The sequence below is a fragment of the Nylanderia fulva genome, unplaced genomic scaffold (genome assembly GCF_048542155.1).
Source record: "Nylanderia fulva isolate GAGA-0341 unplaced genomic scaffold, ASM4854215v1 Scaffold314, whole genome shotgun sequence".
Classification (NCBI taxonomy): domain Eukaryota; kingdom Metazoa; phylum Arthropoda; class Insecta; order Hymenoptera; family Formicidae; genus Nylanderia; species Nylanderia fulva.
The window spans coordinates 81,918-92,262 of NW_028190384.1; the positions used below are offsets into that span (position 1 = coordinate 81,918).

General features: G+C 41.8%; 1 protein-coding gene and 1 pseudogene across 1 annotated transcript; both read left to right on the forward strand.

The window, feature by feature from the left end:
* The first annotated feature begins 2,703 nt into the window (after positions 1 to 2,703).
* On the forward strand, positions 2,704 to 3,240 carry LOC146722435 (uncharacterized). The gene has a single exon (XM_085484777.1). It carries the CDS (start codon positions 2,704 to 2,706, stop codon positions 3,238 to 3,240), a length of 537 nt encoding a protein of 178 aa, XP_085340903.1.
* LOC146722436 (uncharacterized) lies at positions 3,241 to 8,851 on the forward strand (annotated as a pseudogene).
* The last annotated feature ends 1,494 nt before the right edge of the window (positions 8,852 to 10,345 follow it).

Here is a 10,345-nt window from a genome sequence, read left to right on the forward strand (position 1 = left end):
GTGTACAAAGTGTGCGGGAAACGCGAACCGGAGCCCGTAGAAAGGGTTCCTACGACTCCGAGTTTGAGGAACGAGACCCGAAATTATTCGTATGTTACCGTCGGGGAAGAAATATTACCGTCTCTACGTTTCTTCTGCGTCACGATACGCGGCCATAGTCTAACGGCTCTCGTGGACTCGGGGTCCAATCGCACATTAATAGGCCGCGACGGAATGAAAATAATCGAAGCGCTAAACATCCCGACTTCCCGTACTAGAGGGATTCAGATCCGCACCGCGAACGGTCAGCTCGCGGATATTATAGCCGAGGCCACCGTACCGATACAATTAGAGGATAGATGCCGCAAAATTACCGTTGGTTTGTTACCGAATTTAGCTGTACCGTGTATACTCGGGATTGATTTCTTAACAAAATTTGGAATAGTAATAGATTTCGCCACAAGCGAATGGCATTTTTCGCAAATGCCACACATCCGTTACCGCCTCACTACGGAAAGTACGCAGGGGATTTCGTGCTGTGGATTATCCGACTTGACGCCCAAACAAGAACAAAGTTTAGAAATTTTTTTACGAACGTTACCGTCAATCTCAGACACCCCCGGAGTTACCGCATTAACCGAACACACGATAGACGTGGGTTCGAGCCCCCCGATTAAGCAACGCTGCTATTTAGTATCGCCGAAAGTGCAGGAAGCAATACGGGCGGAGACCGAGAAAATGCTCGCGGCGGAGATTATAGAGCCATCCTATTGCGAGTAGTCGAATCCGATCGTAATGGTGAAAAAGCCGAACGGTAAATACCGCTTTTGTTTAGATTTCCGCAAGGTTAACGGAGTATCGAAGAAAGACGCGTACCCGTTGCCAAACATGAACGGAATTTTGGACAAGTTACGGTCGGCCAAATACATCTCGACAATCGATTTAAGTCAGGCATACTTTCAGATACCGTTGGCAAAGAACAGTCGAGAAATTACCGCTTTTAGTGTCCCAGGGATGGGATTATATCATTTTACGCAAATGCCATATGGTCTTACGGGGGCTCCGGCTACCTTCCAACGCTTATTAGACCGGTTGATAGGGCCCGAAATGGAACCGCACGCGTTCGCGTACCTAGATGATATAGTAATAGTTACGCCTACATTCGAGGAACACATGATTTGGTTGAAGAAAGTGTTAGATAAAATAGTTACCGCCGGACTTACAGTTAACCCGGACAAGTGCGAATTTTGCCGCTCTCAGGTGCGTTATTTAGGATTTATCGTGCAGCGAGAGGGCCTTACCGTGGATCCCGAAAAGACGCGACCGATCTTGGAATATCCCGCACCGCGAAATATCAAGCAGTTAAGGAGATTTATGGGGATGTCATCTTGGTACCGTCGTTTTATACCGCAGTTCGCGACGCTCAGCGAGCCCATAACGCGTCTGTTGAAGAAAGGCAGGCGCTGGGAATGGGGGGATGATCAGGATCGCGCCTTTCAGGAGATCCGAGATCAGTTAGTTACCGCACCGACTCTGGTTTGTCCGAATTTCGAGATACCGTTCGTGCTGCAGACAGACGCGAGTTCGGTGGGATTAGGCGCGGTGTTAACGCAAACGATAGACGGGGAAGAAAGAGTGATAGCGTTCGCGAGTAGAGCACTGGCAGATCCCGAAACGAGGTACACGGTTACCGAACAGGAATGCTTAGCGGTCGTATGGGCGATTAAGAAGTTTCGACCGTACCTCGAAGGATACCGCTTTACGGTAGTTACCGACCATAGTAGCCTACGCTGGCTACATAATTTAAAGAACCCGACGGGTAGATTGGCGAGATGGGCGTTGGAATTATTGGAGTATGACTACGAGGTCATACACCGTAAGGGAGCGTTGCATCATGTACCGGATGCCCTATCGCAAATGTACGAGGGGGAAGATACCGACATGATACCGTATACCGAGCGCACTAACGCTTTGGTAAATGCCGCGATAGAGACGATAGATGTAGAAAATATTACGGACGAATGGTACCGAAAGCGATTGAGGGAAGTTATCGAAACCCCAAGTAAGTTCACGCAATTGAAGGTGCTGGACGGTAGACTGTATTTTTTGAGACCGAAGCGCGTGATTTCGGATATCGTGGAGGACTTAGACCGATGGAAACTCGTACTACCGAAGGAATACCGTATAGAAGCCCTAAGGGAGTCGCATGACATGCCGCAGGCGGGACACTTGGGGGTGGAAAAAACTTATCAGCGCGTGGCCGTATCGTATTTTTGGCCGAATTTGTTTCGAGAAGTTACCGCTTATGTACGAAATTGCGACTTGTGTCAACGGACAAAGGTGGATCAGGCAGGTCCGGCGGGTCTGATGGGACGTCGCATCGCGGACGGCCCGTGGACCGTAGTCGCGGCCGATACCGTAGGTCCGCTGCCCCGTAGCAAAGCCGGATTTTAGTATCTTTTGGTGATACAGGACTTATTTACAAAATGGGTCGAATGCAAGGCCCTAAGAGCGGCCAACGGGAGTAAAATTAGCGAGGCCCTCGAGAATTTAGTGATATCCCGATGGGGCGCGCCGCGATTTTTGTTGACCGATAACGGTACCGAATTTATAAATAAAGTCCTGAAGACGTTCGCGGAAGAACACAACCTAACGCATACTATCGTACCGCCATACCACCCCCAGGCTAACCCCGTAGAGCGAGTGAATCGAATTCTTAAAACGATGATAATCTCGTTCATAGATAAAGATCATCGAGAATGGGACGAACACCTTCCCGAATTTCGGTTCGCTTACAATACCGCATGTCATTCGTCGTTAGGCGCGTCTCTCGCTTTCTTGAATTTGGGGCGGGAATTAGTACCGGTCTACTCCCTGAGTAGGCGCACTCAGCAAGCTACCGAAGTTACCGCCGAAGATACCGCGAAGTGGGCAGATAGGATGCGGAAATTACAGTCATTGAGAGAATGGGTAGTCGAAAATTTGAATAAAGCGTACGAGAAACAGGCCTCCCACTACAATTTACGTAGACGGGATAAAAGATTTCGGGTGGGAGACCTGGTACTGAAGCGGCAACACGTTTTATCATCCGCCGCGGAAAGGATCGCTGCAAAATTGGCTCACAAGTTTCAGGGACCATACAGGATAGCGCGGGTGATCTCTCCAGTTGTGTACGAATTAGCGCAGCTGGACGGGACCCCCGCAGGCAAATGGCACATTAAGGACCTTAAAGCTTATCACGTTCCGGATACCGTTTTGTAGATGCCGCGTAAATGTTACGGACGTGTCGCAGCCCGGACGCTGCTGCGGAATTTCTGGAAACGGCACCCCGAGGTCGCGGCCTTCATCGAGGAGCACGACGAGGGCTTCTGGCCCGACATGGAAGATACGACCGGGCAGTATCATGCGGCCGTATACACTACCGAGGGGGCGGTGGTGCGGGAGTTCCCGGAGACCCGGGAAACTCCGGTGCAGACGCCCGACGAGCCGCGTGTGGAGCCCGAGCCGCGAACACCTCCGCCGCCGCGGACGACGGAGCGGGCGACATCTCCGGGGCGAACCCCGAGGGTACGCTCCGGCCGAGTGCAGCGCACTCGGTCTCTCCGAGGGATGCCGATCCGCGAACTCCAGCGTGGGTGCTGGAACTGCGAAAACCAGGCACACGCGTACACGGCCTGTCCGTTGGGGCGCACCCACGATTTCTGTTATGGGTGCGGGTGGCGGGGCGTAACTCTACGCCAATGCCCCCGCTGCGGCCCAAACTACCGCAGGGCAGAGCCGTGTACGGCCGGACGAGGACCGCGAGCACCCCGAGTGCCATCGCCGGCGCGCGAGGACTCGCCGACGCGGGACGGGTGGCCGTGGGCCCGCGACACGGACGGGAAGTCCATATGAGGACGTCGCGGGGGCCGCGGAGAAGAGCGAGGAGTTTTCTTATTTTTTTTTGATATCTCTTTTTTTTGTTTTCTTTTTTTCTTCTTTTTTTTCTGGTTGTTCGATTTTTTCTTTTTTCCGTATATTTTTCTTTATTTTTATCTCGTGTTTGTTTTTTTTGAGAATTGTTTTGTATGATGGACCAGGGACAAAGAGGGGAATAAACCCATAGTATTGGATAACCAGAGTATTCTTTATTTCCCTTTTCCTAATTTCCCCTATCGCGAGGTCGCGGAGCGGCTCATGCGAGGTTTTAGAGCGTGGACGCGAAAAGAATATGTCGCGATGTTGCTGTCGGGGCAGTCAGGGAGATACAGGGCAGCCTACCGTTTTCAATTTTTAAGCATGTGGAAGAGAATCTGCCGGAGAGGCGGCAGGTGAAGGGTTTGTAGCGAGACCTCCTCGGTCCTTCCCTAGGAGGGGGGAGTTGTGACGTGACGCTTTTGGAGCGCCGTCACAAGGGCGAAAAAGCCCGATCGGGTAGGCCGCGGGGACCTGGAGCGCCCCTCACTTCGGGGAGGGTGCGATCCGTCGTTTTTCGTATTTCGTATTACCGTATTTTTTGCGAAGAATCGCCGTTGCACGCAGCATCGGCCTGTCGATGCGCGTGCGACGCGATTCGTAGGTAGAGCGACAAGGACGGCTCGAGAGAGCGGCCGGAGAGAGACATGTTAAGCAAGAGAGAGAGGGAGGATGCCGAAGTGCCGCAGCAAGAGAGAGAAGGAGGATGCCGGAATACCGCAGCGCGAAAGGAGGATGGAGCGAGCATAGGAGAGAGAGAGCGCGGGACCTCGCGCAGTTAAGTATCAAGTATTCGTAATTTAATTTGATATATCTCGCGCAGAATCTAGGCGTTAAAATATTATAGATACCGAGAAGACTCCGGGAGCCAAGTAAACCACAGGGCCGATCCTGAAGGGGGACTACGGAGGGCCCGGCCAGCCCCCGTTTGTTCCCGAAGGAGAGATGCCGCGGGAAGAAACCCGGAGGAAAATCCTGTCGAACAGCGTTCCGCTCCCGGCGTGAGAATTACCTCAGCTAAAGGGGGAGGCGGGGGGAGACCTTAGGGCCCCCGCCATCGACCCTATCATCGAGGGATGCGCAAAAGATCGGCGCGAAAAAGAAGGTACCGAGACGCGCGAGGCCCGGCTCTCCACTGTTCGGTGTGCCTTAGACGAGAGAGGGTGACTCCAGGACTCCAAAAGTGCGACCCAAGGACTCGACTTCACCGCCAGAAACTGTAAGCCGCCTCTCGAGTAGTCGTAGTTACGTGTTGGTTGGTACCGTAGAGATTGATCGTATACCGTAATTACCGTGAGTACCGTACTCTCTCATTTTTCGTACCGTTTTGTGTGTGAGAGAGCGGTCTCTCTCTTTTCGTTTTTCGGGATATCGTATCGCAGGGCCAGCCGACTTTGCGTTTCGCGAAGAGAGCCCTCTCCGAAAAGTGCCGCCGACAGTCTATCGTCTCGAAAATAATTATCGTAAATTCGGGTTACCGAAATATTCAGAGTCACGTTATTATTAGCTCGATTATTAGATTTTCGGGATTTGCGTGTAGCCGTCTCCGCGAGTTTGTTAACTATTTCATTGTTCTCGACTCGGCGAGAGAGTCGTGCGAGAGAATCACGAAATCTCCGTCATCTAGTTGTTATCTTGTTTTTTTTTGCATACCGTGCCGTGTCTCGGAATATCGTATTGTGACCTCTGTCTATTCCGCGTGCCCGCGAAAATAAGTTAGACCATCATAACGTTTACCGATTTTGTATTTGTTATTCCGTTTGTATATTATTGTCGCGAAATTATATAGAATGTTTCACCGTGTATAATTAATACTAATTTTATAAGTCAATTCCGAAAATACCGTTACTCGCAGATCTTATGATATTATATTTTTCGTTTCAATACCGCAAGTTATATCTTACTGTTTGTTACATAATTTTATTATCCAATTGTATGTATCCGATGTCAAATTGTAAATCCTAAGTGTCAAATATATATATCTGTCAAACTCTAACACCACGTGTATGTCTCTCTATACCTCTCTCTCAACCATAGACCCATCACTCCTATAGACCCGCGACTCTGTATGAAATTTGGAAAAGTAACTTTAAGTACCGTTCACAGTATTATCGTGGCGCGTTTACACGCGCCTGGCGCCCAACTTTACCGTGAGTTAATGAACGCCCCTAAGGGCGTAGAATTAACTCTGCTGATACCGATTTTTACCGTTTTATTAGTTAAACTTGGAGAATCTTTAAATTGAACGCTCCCCTGTCCGAACTTGGCGTTTCGGCACAGGAAAAGACGTTGCAATATATATAATACACTAAGCTTTTTATAAATACGTTTGTAGAACAACGAAAATAAAAATTTAAATGAAACTAATGAATAGAAATTGCAAGATACAAATAGTTCTACAATTAATGAAGAAGGAGGAATATTATGTAGACAAAATGCTTTTTGTTCAAAAGATATGTTTATACTGGACACAATGCCTAGCATTAATGATTTATTGCAACAATCGCAAACAGGAAAAATAATTTTACAAATTTCTAAAGCAAAGGAACTTAATAATTCTATGAGAAATAAATTATGTAACATAATCGTTGGATATTTGGAAAACAATAACATTACGTATGCTTCAACTATATATTATTTTATTTGCATGATTTGTTGTTTTTTTATAAACTTTTTCGTAAAGGACCCCGCACATTTCTTATGGAAATTGGCTTTTAGTCGAATTGCTTGAAATTGAAATATGTTGTAGTTCTGAGGTCCCTGATGAAAAGTCTCCATAGGCACAACCGAATCCTATGGCTAGTTTCAGAGATGTGGGCGGTCAAAGTATCCTCCGCCGTGCACTACATACGCGTCATTGTCGATTCTTTAGGGCTTTATTTCTATTATATATGAGTTAAATAGTTACAATAACAATAATTGTAATAAATATTATAATTATAATAAATATAATTATAATTATAATTAAATTATAACTATAATTAAAGGACATCGTACGTTTCTTATGGAAAAATTGTGTATGTATGCGCGTGCGCGTGCGCATGCGTGCGTGTGTACATTTGAATGCAGAGTATATTACTGTTTAAGTGTGTGCGTGTAAGAATATTTTCCATAAAATAATTAAATAATATTATCTTGCACTTTATCATACTTTACCCAAGATTTGCGTTATCCAGGATCAACGACGTGGACGTTTTGGGTATGTGATCTCTTTGGGGTGGCTTGAGAGGGAATAACTGTGACTTGGAGGAAGTGTAAGAGAGTGCATACTTATTATATTACTTGAAATAGCCTACAAACGTACGCATTTCATATGTTTTACATTTATCTTATTTAATTACAAAGTGGTGGATTAAGCAGGTTCTAGCTCGTAAACTGCCCATTTTTAGAAGTTGCACCCATAAGAACATTTATTCAGGATACTATCACCTACAACATATTTCAATTTCAAGCAACTGAGCAACATTTCGACTGAGAGCCAATTTTTCCATAAGAAACGTACGATGTCCTTTAATTATAGTTATAATTTTAATTATAATTATAATTATATTTATTATAATTATTATAATATTTATTACAATTATTGTTATTGTAACTATTTAACTCATATATAATAGAAATAAAGCCCTAAAGAATCGACAATGACGCGTATGTAGTGCACGGCGGAGAATACTTTGACCGCCCACATCTCTGAAACTAGCCATAGGATTCGGTTGTGCCTATGGAGACTTTTCATCAGGGACCTCAGAACTACAACATATTTCAATTTCAAGCAATTCGACTAAAAGCCAATTTCCATAAGAAATGTGCGGGGTCCTTTTTTGTAATTATCGTGTTTTCAATTTCTGTAATTATTTTGCTTTTAGCTTTCAATGAAGATATTAAAGAAAGTTTAAACTGGTTAAAAATTAACCAAACACCTTTGGAGATTGTTTTAGAAAAATAATTTAAAACATTTGAATATTGATATGCAACATTAATGAAATCAACTGATAAAAAGTTAAATAGTATATTTGAAGAATGGCCACTTTTCAAATATCCAAATGGATATGAGCTTATTTAAAATGATTTTGATAAAATGCATTTATCAGATCTCGCATTAAGAATAGAAAATGGAATGAGTTTTTCAATAAGATCACAAAATATTACAATTGTTGGTAAAAATGATAATTTTATAGAATTAATGGAAAATTAAATTTGGATATATCTGAAGGTAAAATATATAATTTATTACTCTTGTATAATAGCATACGTAATGCAAATGTGCTTATTTATTACTTTACAATTTTGGAATTTTCAGATTCCAAAGTAACGATTGCTATACAACTTTTTTCATATATAATATCTCCAAAACAAAGAATTAAAAAGAGTTGTGAAAAAACAAAATATAGTAAAGCATCAATTGTTTTGTCAAGAGATAGTATGCTAAAATGTGCAACTGTTAGTATATATTAATTTGCAAAGTTTTTATTCAAATATTTATATACATACTCAGATAGCTACAGTAATTATTATGACATCATTTTGATGTCATAATAATTACTGTGGTTATCTGGGTATATATATATTGTATATATATATATATATATATATATAGAGAGAGAGAGAGAGAGAGAGAGAGAAATATTGATAAATTTAATATATGAAATGAATATATTTTGTTATAGACTTGTGGTGATATTACGAGAATTCGTCAAGAAAGCAATGCTAAAGCGAAAGAGATGCAAACATTTGTACAACCTTATATAATAGTTGTAGGTCAAATTGAAAACATAACTCAATCAGTATAGATGAAATTTTATACTCAACAAAATCTACATTAGAAGCTTTAGATGTTTGCTTTAAAGCTTTCCACGTCTTGCAAATTAACTACCCAGATGCTAGTAAACATTTATGGATGTTGATACAAAAAGGATAGGACTAATTAAAATTCATTCCTTCTTAGCTCCAAGAAAAAAAAGATTACAAAAGCAATTAATTCTACATTTAAAAAAATTAATATAATTTGTGTAAAATTTGTTTTGAAAAAATTTTTGGAATTGCCTAACATTTTTACTAGTATTTTGGAATCTATAAATGAATGTAAAAATAATACTATATTATTAACTTCAGTTTTCCATGGTAAAATGTGGAATTCTGGAAAATTAAATCAAAATAAATTGACATTGCTAATAGCATTATTTTTTGACGTAGAAATTATCGCGAAAATCAATTCATAAATTAGGTGCAATTTATTTAACTCTGCTCTACCTCCTCAATGCCTACTACCTCAATATTCGAGCAATCTAAACAACATTTTACTTATGCAACTGCATAACTATCAAGATCATAAAAAAATTAGGAAATAAAATCTTTTCACACATTGTTGACCAAATAATAGTTCCCAGCATTAATGGAATAATTATAAATATTAACAATAAAGAGCAAAAAATATATTTTCGCTTAATGTTTATTGTTGGAGATAATTTAGGTTTGAACACGATACTTGGCTTTCCAAAGGGATTTAACACTCAATATTATTGTCGTATTTGCACAGCCACTAAAAAAGATGCACAAAAACTTGTTTATGAAGGAAAAAATATCTTAGAACACAAAATGATTATCTCAATTGTGTTATTAACTCAACGTTTGGAATACAAGAAGAATGTATGTGTCAAATTTTCTGAAGTGTTTGATTATCTAGATATAAAAAATGTTTTACATCCAGAAATAATATACAATAACTTACAATTAGACTGTGTATCTTAGATTATAATAAATGGAACACGGTATGAGATAAACAATATTATATGTACCATAACGCTTTTAATCTCATAATTATGGAACGTTTGTTTGTAATAAGAGATTTTTATACAACCCATTCTTTGTTTGAAAGCGAAAAAAGATTTTTTGTCCGTCAAAATCGAGTTCCATGGTGATCAAATATATTCTCTTTCTATTAAATTATGATTATCCGTTAAACTTACGTAAAATTAATTGAACAATGTTAAAACAATATTAAAAATGGTTTTTAAAAATGTTTTTTAAAAAACTTACAGTGTGCTTTGTATATAGTAGTTTGTATCGCTTGTTACTTATATCGTGTCTCAGATGTGACTGTGGGTACATATCAAAACAGAAAAAAAATAATAAATTTGTTAATTTATCTAGAATGTCAAAATAGATCTTGTCAAGAAGTTCCGTGTCATTGTTTTGATTAATACCGTTTTTCTTAAACGAAATTTTTCTTAAACAAAATTAAACCAAGCGTGTCACCATGATGCAGTTCGGACGCTGTTATTTGTGCAACCAGCGCGCGAAAAGTCGCCCTTTACGCACATGATGGGATTTTAGAAAGGGCTCCCTTTCCACGCACCGGTTACACAAAATATCGTAGCCAACATGTGCCGGTCATAAATCGGCCGATCGTGCG

Excerpts from the sequence above, each read along its gene's own strand:
- LOC146722435 (XM_085484777.1), top strand. The coding sequence starts at position 2,704 with ATGATAATCTCGTTCATAGATAAAGATCATCGAGAATGGGACGAACAC.